The sequence below is a fragment of the Pleurodeles waltl genome, chromosome 7 (assembly GCF_031143425.1).
Source record: "Pleurodeles waltl isolate 20211129_DDA chromosome 7, aPleWal1.hap1.20221129, whole genome shotgun sequence".
In the NCBI taxonomy this organism is placed as follows: Eukaryota; Metazoa; Chordata; class Amphibia; order Caudata; family Salamandridae; genus Pleurodeles; species Pleurodeles waltl.
In genome coordinates this window covers 374,609,887-374,634,947 of record NC_090446.1, presented here as the reverse complement: position 1 = coordinate 374,634,947, position 25,061 = coordinate 374,609,887, and the positions used below count along the sequence as shown (strand labels likewise).

The window sequence follows — 25,061 nt, the reverse complement described above, 5'->3', positions numbered from 1 at the left end:
AGTCCAAGAGTTACGCAAGTGTCCGGGGGGTAGGAGCCTACTAAACCCCAGGTGAAGGTGCAAAAGGGCTGCCTCTGGGTGGAAGAAGCCGAAGATTCTGCAACAATGGACGGTGCCAGGAACTTCTCCTTTTGAAAGAAAATGTCCCAGATGGAGGATGCAGAAGTGTTCCCACGCAAAAAGACCGCAAACAAGCCTTGCTAGCTGCAAGAGTCGCGTTTGAGGATTTTGGGTGTTGCTGGGGACCAGGAAGGACCAGGATGTCACCCCTTGGAGGAAGAGACAGAAGGGGTGCTCAGCAACTCAGAGAGCCCCTGCGGAAAGGAGGCAGCACCCACAGAAGTACCGGAACAGGCACTTTGAAGATCTGAGGACAGCGGTCGACTCAGAGTCACAAAGGAGGGTCTCACAATGTCGGAGTCCAACTCAGCGAGTTGGGCAATGCAGGACGTAGTGCTGGGGTCCCAGGCTTGGCTGTGCACAAAGGAATCCTTGGAAAAGTGCACAGAAGCCGGAGCAACTGCAGATCACACAGTACACAGGATTACTGTCTGGCGTGGGGAGTCAAGGACTTACCTCCACCAAATTTGGACAGACGGGCCACTGGACTGTGGGAGACTCTTGGACCCAGCTCCTGTGTTCCAGAGACCACGCTCGTCAGGATGATAGGGGACCCAGAAGACCGGTGATGCAGAAGTTTGGTGCCTGCGTTGGCAGGGGGAAGATTCCGTTGACCCACTGGAGATTTCTTCTTGGCTTCCAGTGCAGGGTGAAGGCATACGGCCCTCAGAGCATGCCCCACCAGGAAAGAGTTGAGAAAGCCCTCAGGATGAGGCGCTACAATGTTGCTGGTAGTCATCTTGCTACTTTGTTGCGGTTTTGCAGGCATCCTGGAGCAGTCAGCCGTCAATCCTTGGCAGAAGCCGAAGAGGGAAGTGCAGAGGAACTCTGGTGAGCTCTTGCATTCGTTATCTGAGGAATAGCCCAGAGGAGAGACCCTAAATAGCCAGAAAAAGAGGTTTGGCTACTGAGAAAGGATGCTTGGCTACTGAAAGAGGTAAGCACCTATCAGGAGGGGTCTCTGACGTCACCTGCTGGCACTGGTCACTCAGAGCTGTCCATTGTGCCCCAACACCTCTGAATCCAAGCTGGCAGAGGTCTGGGACACACTGGAGGAGCTCTGGGCACCTCCCCTGGGAGGTACTGGTCAGGGGAGTGGTCACTCCCCTTTCCTTTGTCCAGTTTCGCACCAGAGCGGGGCTGGGGGATCCCTGGACCGGTGTAGACTGGCTTATGCAGTGATGGGCACCATCTGTGCCCATCAAAGCATTTCCAGAGACAGGTGGAGGCTACTCCTCCCCAGCCTTTCACAACTATTTGCAAAGGGAGAGGGTGTAACACCCTCTCTCAGAGGAAATTCTTTGTTCTGCCTTCCTGGGACTGGGCTGCCCAGGCCCCAGGGGGGCAGAAACCTGTCTGAGGGGTTGGCAGCAGCAGCAGCTGCAGTGGAGCCCCCGGAAAGGCAGTTTGGCAGTACCCAGGTTCTGTGCTAGAGACCCCGGGATGCATGGAATTGTCCCCCAATACCAGAATGGTTTTGGGGTGACAATTCCATGATCCTAGACATGTTACATGGCCATGTTCGGAGTTACCATTGTGGTGCTACATATAGGTAGTGACCTATATGTAGTGCACGTGTGTAATGGTGTCCCCACACTCACAAAGCCCCGGGAATTTGCCCTGAACAATGTGGGGGCACCTTGGCTACTGCCAGGGTGCCCACACACTAAGTAACTTGGCACTTAACCTTCACCAAGTGAGGGTTAGACATATAGGTGACTTATAAGTTACTTATGTGCAGTGAAAAGGGCTGTGAAATAACATGGATGTTATTTCACTCAGGCTGCAGTGGCAGTTCTGTGTAAGAATTGTCTGAGCTCCCTATGGGTGGCAAAAGAAATGCTGCAGAACATAGGGATCTCCTGGAACACCAATACCCTGGGTACCTAGGTACCATATATAAGGGAATTATAAGGGTGTTCCAGTGTGCCAATGAGAATTGGTAAAATTAGTCACTAGCCTGCAGTGACAATTTTAGAAAGCAGAGAGAGCATAAACACTGAGGTTCTGGTTAGCAGAGACTCAGTGATACAGTTAGGCATCACACAGGGAACACATACAGGGCATACATTATGAGCACTGGGGTCCTGCCTAGCATTATCCCAGTGACACATGGGCAAAATCATACATACATACAGTGAAAAATGGGGGTAACATGCCAGGCAAGATGGTACTATCCTACAGTGATAAAAACCCAATTGTCTGAAAACATAGTCATGTGGTAACCCTACCGTTTTTACCACATACCATGCTGGTGTGTCAGACTGGTGGTAGTAGAGTCTCATCAAATTTCCTACTTCTGTTACAACACCTAAACATATAACAAAACATGTTACAAAAGACAACCCATTGCAATGTGACAGCAATTGCAGTTGTTTTACACTGCAGTTTCATGTTTAACTAGATCTTGTTTACAACCTGTAACTGCTTCAGGGGTGTTGAAGCAGCCTTCACCTTTTTATAACTGGAAACTTTAATGTGGAATATTATTTCAAAGTCTTACAATCACTCTTCTGGGGAGATATTGCTGATAATGAGACAAATATTCAGTGTAGGGAACTCAGTAACTCTGTTTCCCTTATGGTTATGAGCTACTTTTCAGTTTGTGTGTCCTCCTCATTCATGGAGGGATATCCATCCTTAAACAAAGGAGCTTTTCAGGTTTTGCAACCACCGGTCTGACAGTGCTTAGGGTTAAGTCAATTGACACAAGACATTTGGTTGTCCTCTTACCAAAATGTCAGAGTCACACAGGTGCTTCACTCCTGGTTGGTCTTCCCTTAAAAACACCTTTCAGATGTCTTAAATCTTGGAACTTGAGAGTTTGGTGTCTTACCTTGCTCAGAGTAAAGCCTGCCACATTGGTAATGCCTGGTCCCCAACTCCCTACTTCTACTCTATACTTCTGGATCTAACCGGGTTGTCTTATAGTCTGGCCACTTCCTCCCAGTCCGTGAGTTTTCTGACCGTGCTCAGAGTAAAGTCTGATGATTCCAATCTTTTGATTGTCTCCTTACTAGAACATCAGAAGCCACCACTCGCTGGTTTCCAAGTCTCAGTCACTTTCCAGGGGAGATGTCCATTCCAGGTAAAAAACCCAGGGAAATACACTATCAATTTCCTATCTTCCAGCTGGAACCACGATTACCACATTTCATTCCCTGCATACATTATAGCATTAGGAACTATCCAAACAATCATGCATGTGTTTCCTTAATCTTCCACATTGTCATTGCCAAAGAATCATACAATTGCAAATTTAAAGGTAGGGGATCTGAGTTATCCTCACCTGTATGACGGCAACCTTGTAACCAACCTGCCCATGTGAATAGGCACGTCTTTAGTTGAGCAGGGTGTTTGCTTAACCTATTTTCTGCACAGCAATCTATTCTGGCAGGACAAGTGGGCCTCCACTGGCAGCAGTCAGTAAAAATGAATTGGACTCCTACTGGCTCGCCAAATCCTAACTGGGAAATAAAGAAAGACAAGATTGGTTGGCAATACAATTGAGGCTTAATCATTAACGGCCAGGAGGTCAGTCAGCCCAGCAGAAATTAAGCTGATCTCAAAATACTGCTCACAGCTGCTCAAAAGCTACGATGACTTCATGCATATTATCTTGAAAGGGCAATAAACAAGTCACAGAATAATACAAGTTGATATATTTCATCGTAGACACTACACCATCAGCATCCTTGAACTCTTGTCCTCCCCTCTAAGTTCTCCTTCTCTTGATCCAGACAGAACTTTTAACTATTAAACTCCCCCCTATCTGGGAGTGTAAGTGTGTATTGCTTTGTTTCCAGGATTCCTTATCTGACTTTCTGTACTGCTACCTAAAACTACCTTTGATCACATATTGTCTGAACAGTGTCTCTGCTAATAAAATGAGTGGAGTACTGCTTGTGTGCTGTGATCGTAAATTCTTCAAGGCTTTGTTAATCATGTTTTCCTGTGTAACTAAACTTGCTGATCTTGTGTTCTGCTTTCCTGTGAACTCTTACCTACGCTGTCCTTGCAGGTGGGGCCTGTACTGTTCTTTAACCACATAGAGTTCTACAATGGTCCCTGCTAATGTCTGCAGTGGAAGGCCTTTCTGTCTGTTTAAAGTTTCCTCAGCTTTAATATTTTCCTTAACATAGGCGTAGTGTGCAGTGGCATAGCATGCATTGATTTTGAGTAAAGTGGTGTAGTGTACTGGCGTAGAGTGTAGTGGTACAGAGTGCTGCAGAGTGTAGTTGTGTACCATAGATTGAAGTGGTGTAGGGTGGAGTGGTGCAGAGTGGAGTTGAGATTTGTCGTGGAGTAGATTGTTTCAGTTTAGAGTGAATTGGCATAGAGTCAAGTAGTGCAGGGTAGAGTGCAGTGGCATAGAATGGAGTAGAGCAGAGTAGAGTGTAGTGGCATAGAGTGCAGTGTTGCAGAGTGGAGTGGATAACGTTTGGAATATTAAAACCACATTTCACTATTCTACAACAGAGGTGGACTTCTTGGACCTGACAATTTCTGTTCATAATAATCAAATCTAAACCAAACTCTGTAGAAAGGAATTTCATCTAACATACAGAAAGTTGTCATCCCAAGCATAATATCGGTAATATACCCAAGGCTTAGCTCCATCGCTTTAAGAGGAACTGCAGTGAGGAAAAAAGGTAAAGACTTCCTAGCTTGCATGAACCATCAGAGTTATCACTCCACCCAACTTAATAGAACCATGAGGCAGGTTTCCATAATAAGCCGTTTGGAGACTCTTCAACCTAAGCAACCTGTTTCCTCAGATAAGGACTCTCTGCGTTTCATTAAGGATTACCATTTTGAGCATCACAGAATCACAACTATCTTAAAACTGCATTGGTATTTACTTTCAACCAATCCATGCCTCTCGCACTACCGGTATTCGAAAAGTGCTATATCTTACTCATATTTGCCACAATTGTAACATTTGTAAACTTGGAATGAATCAAGTAAAAGAAATCAAGTTAGGTTCTGGCCAACAGGTCAGGATTACGAAATGGATTGACTGTAACAGTAAATTTGCCACTTCTGTTATTATTATCCCTTGTAGCAACTATAGATAGGCATCCCATCAGACTTTTATGTATATGTATCCATTAATATTACAGGAACATGAGTTAAAATACCACCGGACATCCCCTCACTAAGCATTTTGCCATAGTCCAACCACTCAAGAAAACTTTCTAGTTTGCTGGTATTGAAATTGGTAGAAAGAGCCCACATGGAGGCAATCATGAACTGCTACTCCGAAAAAGAGAAAGTCAACTTATCCTAAAATACCAATCTGTGAAAAGGGGCCTCAACAAAGATGCTGGATTATACTAATGGTTATATGATGTATAAAGTGGCCTGGAGGCCTATTGACTTGCTTATATAATGTTCTAACTTGTTTTTTTATTTTTCATAGTGAATTCAGTATCTTAACTGAGTTATTGCCCCCTCTCTCCCCACACATATCTGTTTGGGTTCTCTTTGCTATATTGATAATTTATCCCACTCCCCGCCTAGAAATAATGTCTTCTCTTTGATACAGATTCACTGTTCGATTATATCACATTCAGGAAATTCTTTACTTAACTTCATTATAGGCGGGTTCCATCTGACTACTTCGGGTCTCCTACGATGCTCTATCCACGTTGCCATTAACCACAGGGTCATGAGAAACAGAGTTCACTCCCCTGTCTTGACAGTACCACAACCAGTTTCATTGTGCTTTTCTTTTTTCTCTTTATTAGATGATTTTGCTTATCCCGACATATTTTGGAGTGCGTGACTCTTCAGGGTCCTAAATGGGTTTATCACATGTCCCTACCATGGGACCCCGTTATTTTAACAGAAACATGTTGCGTTATGACATGTACAGCCTAAATACAGCACCTTTACTTCTTTTGTCCCACAGACTTATAACTCTCCTGTGAAATGCCTCATTTTCAGCATTATAATATTGTTTCTCGGGCCTTATATTGTCCCCTGGATAAATACTTAGGGGTTCCTCTGCGGTTCCTGCCTGGAGCCGGTCTCGGTTAGTTATCTAAGCAAAGCACTACTTCCACAGTTGTGCCTATACCTAGCCGCTTTTACTCTGTTCATTCTTGGTTTCACAGTTCCACAACCAATATGGCTCCTGTACCTTTCTGTTTCTTTTGATGTGTCATTCTCTAAGTAATTGCCTCGTAACAAGTAGTCTCACCTCTAATCATGTGTTTAATACGGTGCTTCTGCCGCTATCCCTACAAGGAACACAGTAGAACTGAATGGTCTGGTCCCGTCGGACCGCACACAATTTTAGGACCTTAGGTAATTCCATGGATCACACAAAGTGGCACTTTATCGACTTTATCTCCGCTTTGACTGAATGCGTTTCCTTATTGGGGAACCATTTTCAGTTTGCCGTTCTTCCTTACTGTTATTATCTTTAGACTTGGGAACCTGCAACTCGCTGCTGTTTACACTTTTGGAAATATATTACAAACTACACAGGGTACCCCAATGAAAATCCGAAGGTTCTGGGTTAATCATATTACAAGAGAACATTGATCCATCTGGAGAACCATCACTCTCTAAATAATTAATTGCATAACCTGCAGCATAGATACATAGATATTTATAAAACTTCCTATGTGTGGGGAATTTGCTGTCGTTTTCTGTGTTGTTAATCACAAGCACTTGATCTTTTGCACTTTTTCTGTCCTTCTTTTCTTGTGATATGGTAGGAAGTTTTATAAGTGTTTTGCAAATTATTAAAGAAATGTTATATATGTAATAGAGGATGGATCCCCAATGTGTTTTGTATCTATGCTGAAGGTTATGCAATTATTTATAGAGTGATGTTTCTCCGGATGGATCAATGTTGTCTTGTAATACGTTTACATTTTTGGACCACGCCCAGATTACCTTGTGATTTTAGGTATTCTTACGCTACAGTAAGTGTTACAGCTTCCACCTTTATTGAGCCTTTCTAAAACCTCTCGGCTCATCACCCTACCATCTTGGTGAAATATTAGGAGGTGCCTTTGGCCGATGACCCATTTCACTTGTTTTCTTTGTTTGCAATCACGGACATTTTGAATTTTTATCACTTAGGAGATTCCAACCACTTGGGTGACTTGGGGTTAGCACACTTGATGTTAGGGAACCCCCTACTACCCCTGGAACCTATGTGCTGCTTTAATAGTGACATGCACATTTCTCTTTCTCTTTTTTTTGTCCCCATTATGCTCATGTTTTTTCCCACCGTACTTGGATTGGATTTTGTGCACAACTACATCGGCATCTTCGGCTACCTATGGGACTGTATGTATGATTGTTTTTCTTTTGTATCATACATATTAATAAATCACTGTAATGATCCATGGTACTATTTTAACTGCAGTATAATCTCCTTATGTGACCCTTATGATCATGACTGGTACATTTTAAACTGTGCTATTTGATGTTTATATACACCTTTTGTTTATGGAATATGATCCGATGTGACAACGCCTTTTGGTTCGAATTGTGCCTTCTGCTTTTACAATTTCTTGGATCGGATGATGGACTATTTGTGTAGTTGGACCACGTTGCGCCTTTGGACCTGTGCTTAATCTGAACCATTATGGTATATCCATGTGTTTTTTGATACGTGGTTACCTTATGCCTGTATTTGATGTTTTTTCCATATTATCTTTGTATAACAAATTGATTTATGTTACTTCACTGCCTTCTTTCCTCCCATCTCTCTATTTTTTCCATGTTTCTTTCATTCTGCTTTACCTCACTCATAGTTTCCGGTTTGTAACGGCACATATAATTTCTTTTCTCCATTTTCTTTTCTCATTTTCTTGTCCCCTATTCTGTTATAATACTTTATATTTTCTTGGGTGTTTGCTTTTATTTTTTCTTATTGCCAGCCTTGAAAAAGCCACAGGATTCCTTGCCAGGAGGGGGTGAAACATGTGTTGGCTGATTATCAATAGGAGATTATACTTATTTACTTTGAGGATTTACCTGTATTAAAATAAATATAATTCAAACCTGTGCACCACTTTGGGACTTTGTTGAAATTTGCACAACGACGGGGATTACCCTTGGAATTCTCAATCGCATTATTCAGTTTTGCCCTAAACAACTTCAAGTATATACATGTGTGAATGGGTTAGGGGTCTCCCATTCTAGGAAAAGTGGACTTTTTAAGCGCACCCTACTGCGCAAGAGTGGCTACGTCAGGAACTTAAACCTCTGTTTTCTCAGCACTTAGAGTGGAGTGGGGCAGATTAGAGTTGAGTGGCTTAGGGTGGTGTATGCATGGTGTAGTAGAACACTACCACTATAAACAACACATTTTCATTTGAAATTACCATTACATTTAGACTGACATACAGTTTTACCGATAAAACTATACAGTGCTCAAGCGTTATTCTGTGGAAATGTCATCATCTAATGTACTGATTAAAAAAAAAATCTAATTAGAATATGTGTTTCCACTGCACTTCAGAGTTACATATAATGTACTTTATTTGTGCTTTCCTAATTCAGATATATTCTGAAATATCGGCCCAGTTCATTTACAGGCATTTAAATTTTGTTGTGTGCTAGAAAAAAATAACACTGCACAGCCTTCCTCCAGCACAACCCCAGTACCAAGCATGATTGGCACAAAAATCCTCTCACTTTGATATCAGAGAAAGAAAAGTAAATACCAGGCTCCCTCAGATGACAGATCTGGAGGTTTGATCTCTGTCTCTGAATGTACAGCAGATGTGAAATCATAACAACAAGATTCAAATACCTATTTTCAGAAAGGAGCACTGGTAATCAGGCTATGCTCCACAGAATGGACCAACTCAAGCTGGATAGCATAAAACAAATAAAGCCAGCAAATAGAAAGCAAAAAAATGTGAGTTACGAACTACAAAGCAAATGGTAAGCATTCCCAGAGAAGCTTGACGAATGTCCCCAAGATGTCTTTAGCACTGCTGTATGGTAGGCTTCGATCTCAAAAGTGGAATGCAAGCCTTGATATATTGAAACAGTTAACATTACTTTAAAGTTAATTAAATTAGAGCAGGCATACTTCCCATAGTGTATTTTTTTACTCTGATCTTATTATGTAAATATTATCGTGAGCAAAAAAAATGTGCTTTTCATTACATGTTAAGCCACAGAACACCATTATCTTTTAAATGCTTAACATTAAAATTTGAGACTAGGCGATTGGTACTGAAGTTTACTTGTAATATTTGTATATTCATCCTGATCATCTGGTCAACTCAAGGATCAGTTGGAGGGTTAATTCAATGAGAAACTGAGGGAGTCTACAATGGATGTGTTTGACAACAGAAAAGTAGCATCAGGATACTTAGAACATCGTATAACAGTTGTGATTCCGGTTGTTGCTGGTTCCTACAGAAAGTGAGAGAAAGAGATGGAGGGGCCAGGGGTAGAGAGAGAGTGTATGTGTTTATGTGCTCATCTCTCAATACTGTGCATGTATTTATTATTCAATGACATCAGCACATAATTTATGATCTGCGTTTTGATATCTTGCAATTTCCGTGGCCAGTGGTCTGCAACGCTAAGGGGGAGTTGGGAGGAATGCTTACTTGATGGAACTAGTACTTGGTTATTTTACCATTTGAAACATGCTGTATCACGCATAATTAGCAAAGTTTAATAAGGTTTAACTTCTATGTAGAGCTTTTGAAATTCTGTAATGAAAGTGAAACATAATGATGACAAGGGATTTACCTCAGTGAAAATGGCAACTGTATTTTTTAAATGAAAGGAGATTAACTCACTTAAAATGTACCAGAACCTATTTTTAAAATAAAGATTGAAAAATACAGTGGCTTAATCTCCCAGAATGCTGTGGGGCCTTACGGAAACCACACACATGTAATAAGATTTGTGCTACCACAATCTGTGTTTGTTTGTTTTTCAATATTGGTTCCCCACCTCCATTTTATTTTATAGGTGTCATTCAGAATTGTACCAAAATATGCGCTCCAACATTCTTGTACCTGTGAAGTACAAGTGACTGTCCAGGAAAGGTCTGCCAGGTGTATGGCACTGTAATGTCGGGACAGCCTACAAAATAAATATTTAAAATTCATTACACAGAGCTCAAATTTCTGCCACTCTGAAGAGAACCTCTTCTTTTAAAGCTTCTGAACATTTTTTTCCAATTGTTTGAGTTGACTCTGCTTTATTCAAATTTCAGGCAGATCATTTAATGTGTATCTGTGCTTGCTGCACCATTATCAGTGCATTTCTACTTTATAAATATCTTCTGCAGCTGTTGCAGACATCAGAATGTATGTGTCCCACTCTAATTGTATTTATATTGTGCTTAGTACCATTGACTGTTGAAGCTCTTTTCAGCGAGAAGGACACTACACCGGAACCCGATGGATCATTTTTGGGAAATATAAGTTGTTAATTTGAGCAGCAGACACATGAGTCTGTTAGTTTTATTGAATAGGCTAAATGAGGGAAAAAGGAGGGGAAGTCTAGATAGTGCTAATTGGGAGTTCATATTAGTTAGATGAATTTTGGGATGAGCTAAAGGAGTGTTAGAGGAGGGAAGAGTCTATAAATGGTTATAGGTAAGGAGTCTAGCAAAATGAAGTTTGGGAAGAGTCAACAGAGGGATACAGGAGTTAAGAGTCTAGAAAGTTAATTTGGAGATCGTTGTAGTAAAATGAGGTTTGGGGTGACTCAAGCAGGAATAGAGGAGGGAAAAGCCTGAAAAGGGTATATGGGAGATCGTAGTAGTAGTAGTAGTATAATGAGGTTTGTGTGAGTCAGAGAATGGAGGTAGAGGATATATTGAGATTGGTATAGGATGAGACAGAGTAATGCATAGGCGGGAGTTAACACTTTTTTTCTTTCTTTCTACAATAGGAGTAAACTAATAATTATATAGATCATAACTGCAATAGAATGGTTATACATGTGTAAGGAAAATAATAAAGAGGTATCAAATTGTATTGCATAAAGATCCATATGTGCAAGTATGGCTAGATAGAAATTCTGACTTTCAGGTGTAGCTGTACATAAAAAGCAAACTTATTTGTGTATTTTTATTTTTTATGTATATTTATTTTATTTTTATGTTTTCCTCAATATTTCAATAGTAAAGTACTGACAGATACAATTGTTATTATCATAATCACATAATGTGATAGGTAAATGAAATAAATAGAGACCCATAAGCATCCAATCAAATAACTTATATGAAAGCTATACAGTGACAAATATACGTGTTAAGCACAAAATATATCTATATATATATGTATATATATATATAATATCACAACATCACACACGTTTATTACTCAGATCTAAAGAATAGCAATATTTTTTTAAACCATAAGTAGGTAGTATGTATAGTTGTACAAAGAAATGCACATATTTAAATACATACATATAATCAAAGTAGACATATTTATGTGCACCAGAATATGCTGTACATTTGTGTTTCAGTTTGCTGGTCATGTAGGAAAGAGCCAACTCTTGGGCAGTCTTCTGAAGACTGTTGCATATATCATTCAGTGTATGTTGCTGCATGTTATTTCTTATTATGGAACACGTTGACATAGAGGGAAGTTAACAATTTTCAAAATTAGTGTTTCAGAGGCTGACTACATCTAAAAGGCAGTAGCAGAAAAGGTTTACCAGAAAATGACTGGAGAAGAGTGCACTCTCATGGCACGAGGTAAAAATGTGCATTTTATCTCCTCCTAAATGTGATGAAACATGTATTACTTGTACAGTGCTTTCTGATCCCTGACTTTATCGATTTAGCAGTGTTTACCTCTCCATCATCTGCACAAGGTACTTCCCAACGTTTTCACACCTGCTTGGGTAGATGCATGACAAAATGACAAGGCAGTCAAGCTTCTTAAGTTAAAAAAAACATTAGTTCAAACCAGATCTCCCCATCTAAATGCAAAGCGAGCTTGAAAATACATCATTCAAACATGAGATTGACCATTACTACCTCATACAGTATATTGCTAAAATGCATATCAATATGCTTAGTTGTTAATTAAACTTGTACTTTGTACAATGAAAAGAACACGGTCCAAAATGTTCACTTTTTTCTTTTTAATAAGTACATATACAACATGATGCCACCTTTAGGTTCTGTGGATGATTCGGCAGGTCTTCTACATAATTTGTTTTTTACCTTTGCAATTCTTCTTGGCCTTACTGCCCTTTTTAACATCCTATTTCCAAATCAAGAATACTTCAGCTTTGTTTTTTCAGCCTTTGATTCATGGTGTCCCCTAAATATGAGGTCATAGAATTATAAACGTTCTTTTTACTTGGACTAAACTTTGACCCCTCCTTGCTGGCATCTGTCATCTGAATCAGCATTGCCAGAAGGCACATGTAGGATAGTGCTGCCTCGTTGACTTGGGTGATGGAATGCTTTGTAATGGTCAGTAACAATACTGAGATGACGAACATTGGCTAGCATGCCTACCTGTAACATTCTTTAGAACAACCCTTGTAAATGTGCTGCTGCTCTTGGAAGCCACTCCTTTCTGCATTTAACAAAGCTCAGCTGGAACGGCGACTGTCCTTTTATCTATGGTTCTGGTGGTCAACAAAGTAATGTACACAGTATAGAAAAGTGAATTATAGAAAATGTTAAGTTATGTAGTAAATATCATCTGAGGTAAAAGGGTACCTCATTTATTGCTTCACTCCTGGGAGGGGAAGATAATCCCACAGAGATCACAGCAAGCGACTTTGTAACATTATTTTCTGTGTCTTGGAGGGCCACAATGGCCCATATCAATGTGAGCGTTTGTGTTGTTCCCTGTATGTAGGTGGACAACGTTTGCTGAGCAAGCTATCTGGGTGTCCATAGTCTGCCTGCAATTTTCAAAATGTTCTTCTGCCTGAGGGGCACTGTTGAAAAAAGGCATGAACATGGCATAATGTCAGCAGAGTATGAGTCTTTCATTCTTGCTTGTTCACATTTAGGGTTCATGGGTGCTAAGAACCCGTTGATGGTTATCTACTTACAAAGTTGGAAGGTACCTGATCACTGGAAGACTTGTACAAGGCCCAGCTCACTGGAGGATCTGTATGAAGGTTGTCTTGACAAATTGAATTAGCCGATGACCCACAAGATCCTCACAGTACTGGCCGGGTATGGGATCAAGAGCCTCATCTTAGTTGTGCAGCTGCTTCGTCTGCCATAGTGAGAGTTTCTGACCCTGTACCACTTTCCTGTAGAATGCCTGTTTCCCTTTTCCCCAGGTTCACAAGGTTCCAGAACCAGTCACATTCACACCCCGAATATGGCAGTCAAATCTTTTGCCTAAAGGAGGTCAGCATGATTCAAAGACCCTTTGAACCATCTCTCTAGCCACTATGATTTTAGAGTTGCTACATAATAATGGTGTTTGCAGTTGTGGTCAAGCCCTAACCATAAAATATCAGTTTACAAAACCAAATTGTGGACACCGATGGCTGCAGTGACTCCCCAAAGCCTTGAGTTCCCCTGCTAATTGAAAATCTTGACTGTGACCAGTACATCCTGAAATACAGGTTCCCAGAGTTCCCAGAGGATAACATTGGCAATAGGGTTAATTTAATGGGAAGTCTAACTTCCATTGTGAAGGTGCTTTCTTAATGTTTGGGGTTGTATCACAGCCCAGGAAGTGGGCCATGCTTTCTACACTGCGCATAACTCTTCCCCGGTGGGGCTTCCTTCCTACTGCCAATGAGTCAGCTCGGGCAGATCCCCCAGTTAAGCCACTTCTTCCCCTGTTGGTTCCAGGGTGTCCCCCTCATGTTCAGCATTATCCTGGACATAGGAATTTCAGGAGCAGGTTTTTCCACGCCCTTCGCTTCTTCCTTTCCTGGCAGGCACCTGGGCCGCTCTCGCAGGTTCCAGGTCATCTTGCTCAGCCTCTCTGGAGACCATGGACCGTGTGGTCATGCACGCCCACTCTGGCAATCCCAACATTTCCAAATGGGACCTGAGCTCCACTTCCTTCCACGCAGTAAGCTCTAGTTCATTCCCTAGCAGACATTCAACAGGCATGGATGGACTCACCGCTACACAAGATGACAGCGGACTGTTGTCATACTGGCTCCTGTGTCTCTAAGATCCTCCACCCACCTCCCATTGATGGTCACCCAGTGCCTGTACTTCTTTTTATTATCAGGCATGAGGGTTCTCTGGACCTCCTCACCCAGGGAGACTAGGGTTAACTCAGCAGCCTTCCCACCATTAACTTGGGCCAATTCCTCCCCAAGCGCTACACTGACCACCCCAAGTGCTGCCCACCGGTGGGAGGCTGGGCCCGCTTAGGACACTTGGGACTCCCTCGGATGTTCCCTTCTTAACCACAGGAAAAGCACTTGAAGGGTCCCTTCTCTGCAGGCTTACCTGAAGGGTACCAACCCTTCTTCTGAACATGGGGCTGTGAATCTTTACCCTGCGAACTAGCTTGGGGCCATTTCTTTTTTTTTTTTTTCAATTCTTTAATAACACTTTAAGATAATACAGAACCAGGTAGGACCAAGGTCCCTTCATAAACAAGAAATGACATGCAATAGGTCGCTTAGGAAATGAAAAGTCAGAATCTCAAAAATAATAGGAAAGAATGAGAGAGGGAGTCCAAAGAGGGAGAAAAGAGGAAAAAGGAGGGGGGCAAGGGGGTAATAGGGTGAGGGTGATGCATGATAGCTTGATGATGTAGTGTCAAACATTCCTTGTTTTACTAGGATGAAACACGGGGCTGCATCTTACTATACCTTCTGCTCAACCCACGTTGCCAAAATAAATCGTAGTCCATCGTATCAAAGGACAGTATATCTGATCATCAGAATATCGGAAAAACACGATGTCATGATATCAAAATTACAAAGGAGCAGGAACCCTTTGCATCGAGACATTCACACGTCATATATGATAGTTGGGGCCTAATACAATAGTTGTGATTCAGTAAGAGGCAACCATGAAGGGGTCTTAAAGTGAGAGAAGTGGAGTGCCAAGGACCAATCTCCTAGACTAAGAACGTTGATAAGGCCTGTGGCGGCCTGCGCAGGCTTCCCTGCGTGGCCTCCTAGCATTGATAGAAAAGGGTAACGGGGGAAAAGAGAGGGTAGTGAGGAAGAAAGACAAAGAAAAAAAGAAAAGAAATGGGGGATGAAAAGAAAGGGAAGGAGATGGAATAAACGGGGGGAGAAAAGGAAGAATAGAAAAAGGAGTGGTAGTGACATTAACATTAGCAGGAGGGCAGCGGGGGAGTCTGTGTGGAGGGGGGAAAGGGGGGACAAGGGGAGGGGGGAATAAGGAAGGGGAGGGGAGGCCAACATACAGAGGGGAGGGGGGAGGGAGGGAAGCATGTCCGGGTGTGGTGTTTGGATGAGAAGGAGAAAGAGGGGACAGATGGCCAGAGGATCGGGGGGGGCAAGAATGTGTGTCTAAGGCTTCTGCTTTAATCATGAATTTGATGTGGTTTACAGGTGTAAAGTCAAGTCAACGAGGGGCTGGTAGGGACAGAGGTGCAAGTGAGAAACAAGGGGTGGTCTGTAGCTAGTATGGGGGGGAGTTATATAGCCTACGGCGGTCTGGTGGTCAGGAAGGAAGTCCACACTTGATTAAATATCTGAGCCTGATCCTGCAAGTTGTAAATTTCTCTCTCGTGAGTGGCTATGTGGGTCATTGCCACAATCTATCCCTCCGGGGTCGGGGAGGTCGGCGAACGCCAATGTGGAGGATGCAGATTTACGCCGTGTGCAACAGCCGTCTATGCGGCCTGGGTAGGGCCGAAAGAGCGGTCATATCATGCAATAGGATGAGGCATAGTTTGGGGCCCTTTTGAGAGCACCTTACTTTTACCCTTGTCCCCCCCTTCTTCTTTTGTTGGGGACCCAGCCCAACCTTGGTGGAGTCTTCCCCATACAGCTTCTTGTGGACTCTGGTACTCACCCAGTGGTCCACCTACTGAACAAGCTTCCTGGGTTCAGTAAGCCTGCTGTCAATCAAATGCTGGTGCAGCTCTGAAAAACACAAACTAGGCAAGTGCTCCCAGACAAACAAGTTGTAAAGCCCCTGGTAACGTGTTACCTCACTGCCCTTCACCCAACCATCCAGTGTTCTGCAAAATGAATCCACACATTCAGGCCTGGTCTGGAAATTAAGTTTCCTACTCTCCCTGAACTTCTTCCTGTATATTTCTGGTGTCAGGCCGTACCTAGTGATAAGGGCAACCTTCATGTTAGAGTAGGTGAGCTCACTAGCTGTCCCTAGTGCTAACAAGGTATCCCTCCCCTCTGCTGTGAAGTAGTTCTACAGATTCGCCCCCAATCTCTCAGGCATCCTGTGCATGTGGAGAGCTGCCTCAGAGCCCTGAAACCACCTGTGGATGTCATCCTTCTTAGTCTACTTTTTCCCTACACTCCTGGAAGGTGAACTCTCCTCTCAGACTGCACTGAAGAAATGCTGCCACCATCTGTGCCAGATGCTCCTATAATTAGGCTCTTCCAAGCTCAGCTCCTGAGCGAAACACATTTTCTTCTTCTCCATAGTAATTACTTTTTTCCATAGCAATGTTGTCTTTCTCTTCATCCCTTTTCATCCTAGCCAGATCCAGCTGAAGCTCCCTTTTATGCTGTAGCTTGAGTTTCTCCATTTCCAGTTGATACCTCCTGTTTTCTGGCCGGTCCTCCAGTTCCACCTGGATTAAGCCTTTGGAAGAAACACTGCTGCCTGCTCTGGAGGTCCTCCCTCCAGGCTGGCCTTGGTTATCCAATAAATCATCATGGATGCTCTGCACCTCTACGTCTCCAGCAACATTCTCCTTCTCTGTGGGCCCATCAGCCTCCTTTGCTGCCAGCCAGGCCTTCAGCGCCTTTTGCAGCTCCTCCTTTTTTGTGAGGTTTTTAATAGAACACTTGAATTCTCTGCAGAACCTTTTGAGCTGAGGCACCTTATAGGTATCCAGCCTCTCCTGCTCAAACACAACTTCTGCAGCTCCAACTGATGGCTCACCAGACTGAAACATGATTGTGAGTAAGGCTTAACAAAGGTGCAGAGTTTCAGAAGGCAAGGGAAATCCAAAAAGGAAAACTAAAATCGGAGAGAAAAGACAGTATGTGGTTGTGTAATAGTCTGCACTACACAGTAGTGTACACCAATCACTGTATGTCAAGTACAAATACAAGTTCTATCTTCACCGCTGATCACCAAATGTTAGAAATGGGGTCTCTTGTTGGCAGTCAGTTACACATCTGTCCAAGTAGGGACCCTCACTCTAGTGAAGGTAAGGGAGATACACAGCTCAGATAACTCCTGCTCTCCATCTTGGTAGCTTGGCATAAACAGTCAGGCTTTTCTCAGAGGCAATGTGTAAAGTAATTGCACAAACACATAGAGTAATACAGTGAAAACACCACAAAAGAACTCCACACCAGTTTAGAAAAATTGTCAATATTTATCTAAATCAAACAAGACCTAAACAACAAAAACCCAACATACACAAGCAAAGATATTAATTTTTAAAGTAAAAAGAGTCTTAATCCATAGAAATCAATGGATGCATTGTTTTAGCACAAAGTACCTGGTATGCATCAAAAATAAAGTTAGGCGGGCATGCATCGGAAAAGCAAGCAATGTGTCCGTTGCTTACTTGCAAGTGAGGCTATGCGTTGATTCTTTGACCGCAGGGCAAGCAATGCATCGATTCTTTCCGTGCAGGGAAGAAACGCATCTCTTTCCGGACAAGCTGCAGCGTATTGGTTCAGTGAAGTTGCAGGTTTTGATTCCAGGGAAAGATGCGTGGAAAATCCATATGCATGGCAGTGATGAATCTGTGCTGAGCTGGTGATGTGTCGATTTTTACCGGCAATGCATAGATTTTTCAGTTGTGTGTAGGCGATGCACCGATCCACCGGCAGGCAGAGGCACAGAAAGGTTAAGCAAGAAAATGCCCACTTTCTAAAAGTGGCATTTTCAAACGGACAATCTAAAAACAACTCTACTAAAATATGTCTTTTTCAGTTGTCAGTTCAGATACCCCAAACTCCAAATCTCTGTCTGCTCCCAAAGAGAAACTGCACTTAAGATATTTAAAGGCAGTCCCCATATTAAACTGTGGGAGAGATAGGCTTGCAGTAGTGAAAACCATATTTTGCTGTATTTCACTAGCAGGATTTGTAAAACACACCAGTACATGTCCTACCTTTAAAATACACTGCACCCTGCCCATGGGGCTACCTAGGGCCTACTTTAGGGGTGATGTACATGTAGTATAAGGGAAGGTTTGGGACTGGAAAGTGGGTACATTGCCAGGTCGAATTGGCAGTGCAAAACTGCACACACAGACCCTTCAGTGGTAGGTCTGAGATATGTTTACAGGGTTACTCATGTGAGTGTCACAATCAGTGCTGCGGGCCCACTAGTAGCATTTGATTTACAGCCCTGGGCACACTTGGTGCACTTTACTAGGGATTTACGAGTAAATCAAAGGTGCCAATTATATAAACTCAATTACCAATATCTTTTAGACTGAGAGCACTTACTCTTTAGCACTGGTTAGCAGTGGTAAAGTGCCCAGAGTATCAAAACCAGCAAAAACAAATTACAGCAGAGGATCCACGAATGGGGAGTCAGAAGCAAAAAAATACATTGAAACTATGCCAAGAGCTGCTAGGTCTAACAGTCATGTTGATATCTCCACAGAGGTAATGTGTGATGATAAGGATGCCCAGGTCCCCTCAGAGTTAGTGTGTGATTATGGTCATGTTGAAGTCTCCAAAAAGATAGTATGTGATTAAAGTCATGGTCACGTCTAGATAGGGATATTATGTAATTATAGGGTTAGCCAGGTCTTCACAGAAATGGTATAGAGTATAGTGTTACCCAGGTACCCAATAAGATAGTGCATGTTTATAGTCATGTTTATGTCCCTATAGAGATAGTGTGTGATTACAGTGATGTTTAAGCCTCCACAGTGATAGTTTGTGGTTGATTATATTGATGCCGAGGTCCCCACAGAGATAGTTTGTCATCATACTGATGCCCATGTCTCCATGGAATAGGGTGTGATTATTGGGAAGCCCAGGTCCCCACAGAGATAGTTTGTGATTATAGGGATGCCAAGGGATACTTTGTGATTATAGGGATGCCAAGGCCGCCACAGAGATAGTGTGTGATTATAGGTATGCCCATGTCCTCACAGACATAAGTCCTGATGTAGAGTTTGGCGGATGGGTTACTCCTTCACGAATGTGACGGATATCCCGTCCACCATATTACGATTATGGATATAATGGGATCATAATACGGCAGATGGGATATCCGCCATGTTTGTGAGTAAACCCATCCATCAAACTCTGAATCTGGCCCAGGGTGTGTGGTTATAGTGATGCCTAGGTCCCCATAGAGAATGTGTGTGATTATAGAGATCCCCAGGCCCCCACAGAGATAGTGTGTGATTATAGTGCTGCCTAAGTCCCCACAGAGCTAGTGTTTGATTAGAGTGATGCCCAGGTCCTCACAGGAATAGTGTGTGATTATAGGGATGCCTGGTCCCTAAATATATAGTGTATGAATGTTGTATTACCATGGCCCCAACAGAGATAGCGTGGGATTATAGGGATGCTCAGGTCCCCAGAGATATTGTATGTGATTATTGTGTTACCCAGGTCCCACAGAGCTATTGTGTGATTTTAGTCTTGTTTAGGTCCCCATAGAGAGAGTGTGTGTTATAGTCATGCTCAAGTCTCCATAGAGGTAGTGTGTGATTACAGACATGCCCAAATCCTCACAGTGAAAGTGTGTGATTATAGTTCTAGTCACGTGTCCACTATGATGTCTACAATGATAGATACGTTGAAAATCCCAAACAGATAGCATTTGTCGGTGGCTTATTAAACTAATGCGTCCCCTTGAGGGATCTGTGTTTCACCTCCTACTCACATGTTTGAGTCCTGGTGCTTTCGATCATCTTTTCATCCTTCCATGTTTGATAAAAATGAGCACCTCTGAGTTGGATAACAATAAACATCTGTTATTCAGCACCAGGATATCCCAGTACACGAATATGCACTTTATAAATACACAAGATGATTTGGTGTGACAGTAAGTAGTTTTCAACACCCCACAGGAAGTAGGCTTGAATTATCCCATTGATTTAATAATCCCACTTTAAATGCAGTATTAACTGACTTAAACTGTGTTCATCCAGGAAGGTCCACACTTCCTTAATATCCGAGTTCTCTTTTACTTTTCTAGCCACCACCATATGTACTAGCATCAATAAGGAAAATAAAGCTATATTTCAAATTACAACAAACTCCCCAGGCTGATTCTTGCTGAGCTTATTGGTTGATTATTTGAAGACATATAGTTAAGGACTGGCACATCTTTGTTATTTTAGTCTCTAGAATTCAAGAACTTTGAGGCCTCTCCCCTCAAAACTCTTCCTTTTCTTAGAGCATTTCTTTTACCATCTGTTTGTGCTCTATGCAAGCTACTTAGGTTCTACTCTATAAATACCTGTACATACATATATAAACCTAGTTTAGCAATGATAAAACATTTGCTGTGTTTTGGAACACAAATTCTGTAAGAGGAACATAAGGCCATATGTACGAACACATTATCCCATAGACACAAAATGGGTAAAACCCTTTGCTACATCTGGCCCATAGAGCCTAAATAGCAACTTCATAGAAATCGCAATTTAGGAAATGCGAAATGCTATGTACCAAGATACCGATTACCTAATAGTGATTCCAACAAAGTAGGAATTACTATTAGGAAATTGCAAATAAGAAATCCTATGCCATTTGTCTCAATGGCTGGTTTTGCATTTCCTAAATAGCAAGTTCCTATTAGGAAATCTTTATTTGGGAAATGCAAAACCAAGGATGGCTATGGGCAGAAGGGCACCCGAAATGCACCCCAAATATAGTGGTCAAGTGTAGAGCACATGTATGCCCAAGGGGCATGTGTGTGCTCTATTCCACTTAAAAAACATTTTTGGGTGTTTTTTAAAAATGTCAATTGGTTACCATAGACTTGAATTCAGTGGTAATTGCATTTCCTAAATGCCCAATTCGCATTTAGGAATTGCTTTGTACATCTGAATAGGAATCGCAAATAGTAATCCCTATTTGTGATTTGGGGCCAGATGTAGCAAATCGGCAATTTGCGACTTGCAAATTGCGAGTCCCTGCGACTCACAATTTGCAAGTCGCAAATTGCTATGCAGTACGGTGTCTCAGACACCGACTGCGACTCGCTATGGGGTCGCAATGACCCACCTCATGAAAATTCATGAGGTGGGTCGCAAATTGCGGCCCCATAGCGAGTATAGGCACTCGCTAACATGGAGGCCTGCTGACGTCAGCAGACCTCCATGTTCGTGACCTGCTTTTAAATAAAGCAGTTTTTTTTTTTTTAAGTGTAGCCTGTTTTCCTTACAGGAAAACGAGCTGCACTTAAAAAAAAAACGAAACCTTTTGTTTCGGTATTTTTTCAGGGCAGGGAGTGGTCCCTTGGACCACTCCCTGACCTGAAAAAATATATTTGGGTCCAGTCACAAACTGGAAGGGGTCCCATGGGGACCCCTTCCAATTTGCGAGTGGGTTACCATCCACTTGAAGTGGATGGTAACTGCGATGCCATTTGCGGCCGCGTACGTGGTCGCAAATGGTATTGCATCCCACTGCGACTCGCAAATAGGAAGGGAACACCCCTTCCTATTTGCGAGTCGGAAATGCATATTGCGAGTCGGTAACGACTCGCAATATGCATTTCTGCATGGCAAACCCACGTTTGCAACTCGCAAACGGCGATTTTCGCCGTTTGCGAGTCGCAAATGGTTTGCTACATCTGGCCCTTCATCTGAAAAGCCCATTTTGCTTTTCTTTACGGCCCAAAAAGCGATTCACACAGTTAAGAAATGCAAAATGGCTTTGTACATCTGGCCCATTCAACTGTATTTCCTGAATGTGGCTAGCCGTCACTTTGCGCAAGAGTAAAGTAAATCACACTGGCAGTGGTGCAACCACATTCTAATGGTAAAAGACACATTTTCGAAGTGTACCCATGTAAAACATGGGAGAATTTCACAAACCCTCATTTTATATTTGAGGTGTAAAATAGGAATCATTGAAAACAGGTCGTTATTTTTGGACAGGAGTAGAAAAACGTAGTTTGGCAATGATGCAACTGCCTTATGCAAGGCAAAAGAAATATTCTCAAACATGTCCATGTTAACTACAAGAGTCTTTAAAAAAGTTGAAGGTTCTGCTGTTTGAAGGCTAAACTTTATGCATGAGGTTTACAAACGGAGTTACTGAACTGAGCTGAAATGCTCATTGTGAAAGAATAGAGAAAGTCACCTTGGTTGACACATAGTTGTCATTTTCATGAGAATAGACACATCAAAATATGCCCATTTTTATTACAGGATTCTTTCACAATGTACATTTCTTTTGTAGCCCAAATGCTGTGCGACAGTGTATGTGGGGTGTTCAGTTGGGCTTCTTAAAGGGTCTGTAAAATCATATGATTAGTAATAGAGAAAGGCAATCAATCATGCAACTGCCTTTTTTTGTGGGTAAAGAACCTTAAAATGAACTCCTGTTAAAGATAAGAGTCCTTCACACATTTTCAGGAGTAGGCACTCATATACAGAGAACACTATTGCTGACCTGGCCATATGGTCCCTTTGTGCCGGAGCAGAAAAAATCACTAACTGGTGTGCAACTACATTTTCATGTGAAAAGAACAATTCTCAAAATGGACACCTGTTAAATATAGTGATCCTGACAACGCTGGTCTCTTGCAGCTTTAGGAGGTCTACAGTGGTTGGTAAAGTTCTCCAGAACCTTAGGCTAAGATGATGGGTCAAACTTTCTTTTCGACTAATTATGATCTTGTGAATGGAGAAGTTTGAGAAAATTCTAAAAACACTTCTCTTTTAGATTTTTAGGGACATGGCCAAAAAAGTCCTGGTGTCTGGATACCTTCAGGTTTAGGTGCCTTACAAATTAGCTTTTACTTGATTTGATGTGATCATATTTTGCCAAGTATAGAGGCTCTTCAATAGCTTCTCAGCACTAGCAAATTAACCTGCTCTAAATAACATATGGGTCAATCATTAGCAAAGTTCAAACCTGCATGCCATTAACCCACAAAAGATGCTCACTGAAAAAAAACACTTCTGATCAAGGTTGGCATCACTATTTCGTTGCTGTGTGGAGCTCCCGGCCCTTTTTTATGTTGAACCTGGGGGACAGTGCATTCACATCTGATCTTAAGCCACATTGATGACAATAAAGACTAACAAGAGAAACTCCTGTCCCATGCTAGAATAGTTTTGAGGGAGGGTTGTAGTACAGGATGGGACACAGAAGATTTTCTGTTTGGAAGAAGAAACACGTCTATATTGGCACATATAACGTGTTCCTCTCATCTGCAGTCATTTAATCAAACTCAGTAGATTAAATGCATGTTATGTTCTTAGCAGAGATGGGGGAAAGAGTTACTTCCATTCCCACACCTGTAAGAAATGTGCCTTTGATCACCCTAAATTGTTTAAGAGTGTAAACATTGGTAGACAACTATGAGATGCTTTTTTAGAAATAAAAAACATTTCACATTCTTACTTACATCCCCAGTCAAAGGAAAAATGTTTCTAAGACTGTAAGCAGTTATTTAAAAATAATGCTGTTTCTAGACCGGAATTATAAAAAAATGTATTATTAAAAAGCACACAAGATTTGTATGTGTATTTGCTTTTCTCCCTAATTTAAGACTTATAGGTAACCCCTGAAGGCCTTCCATTAAGTGCTGCAAGGTCCTAGTAAACCGCTCCTTGCTCCGTTAAAAAATATAGTGCAAAAAGACAGCCCTCTCGGTAGTTTGCCAAATTATGTTTTTATTCTTTGCATTTTGCAATCTTTCGTTTTCCTTTTACCCTTACGAATACAGGACTAAGAACAGCAAAATGCAAAAAACATATGTGGCGAGTGCTGATTTTTTTTTGTTTTTTTACAGCTTCTGAGCACTGTACAGGGCCAAAGACAAGGAATATAGTCAGTGTTTGTTTACAGGATAGACAGCTGGATCAAGATTGGGGTAGGCGACTTTCTAAGGCATTGATTTCTATTGTTGCTTATGTGCTGTCAGATCGTTTGTATTGTTTCAGTAAACAGGTTAGAGGCAGTGCATTTACCTGCTGGGCGCAGGAATAGTTGGTCTGGGAATGGTTTGGTGGATGGTTACATTGTTTTAAAAAAATATTCTGGTTTTGTTGCACTGCCTCGTTGGTGTTAGTGTTCACACATGCGTTTAGCAGTGTGGGGTTGTCATTGGAGCTGCTCTTGTATTTTAATTCTCGTTATCAGCTGGTGCATTTGTTGTCAAAAAGATCTTCACAATATCTGGCTGTCAATGACTTGGAACTATACTTACAGAGGGATTTAAGTGGGTTGAATCCTGCCAAGACTCAGATGAAGCAGTAATTAAACACTGACTTTGAAACAAGTCTTATCTGGCCCTATATTCCCAACCTTAACTTCATAGGCAAAAACACTGATTGTTTTTTCAATAATGTCTATAAAACCCCTAAGGTAATCCATGTCAGCCATGCAGTCTTTGTTTACATTTCAAGTTTTACTTTATGTTACGTTCCCTAAGAGCAATTTAGTTTTCAAGATGTTGTTTTCTGCAGATTTCTTTTTGCAGCATAGAATTATCGTCTAGTGCATACTGTGAACTGAGTCGCCTATAGGTGTCGGTGAATTTAGGTTGGGGGTGGTGGTTCAACATGGGGCATGGTTTAGGGCTCTGTAGTTGAGGATGAAGGCAGTGAGAATTTCTCACATTGCACCTTGTCATAAATGTGTTCATACTACATGCTGATCTAATTTTTGCTTCTCTGCAACGAACACAGAGCAAT

General features: G+C 42.0%; 1 protein-coding gene across 5 annotated transcripts in view; it reads left to right on the top strand.

The window, feature by feature from the left end:
* The window catches only part of LOC138304092 (uncharacterized), a 381,850-nt gene that overhangs the window by 26,473 nt on the left and 330,316 nt on the right, over window positions 1-25,061 (top strand). For all 5 annotated transcript variants that reach the window (XM_069243822.1, XM_069243821.1, XM_069243825.1 and 2 more), the window contains exon 2: window positions 11,742-11,830. In XM_069243822.1, coding sequence (XP_069099923.1) covers window positions 11,797-11,830 — 34 coding nt within the window. In that variant the 5' untranslated portion in view covers window positions 11,742-11,796. The remainder of the gene's footprint in view (window positions 1-11,741; window positions 11,831-25,061) is intronic.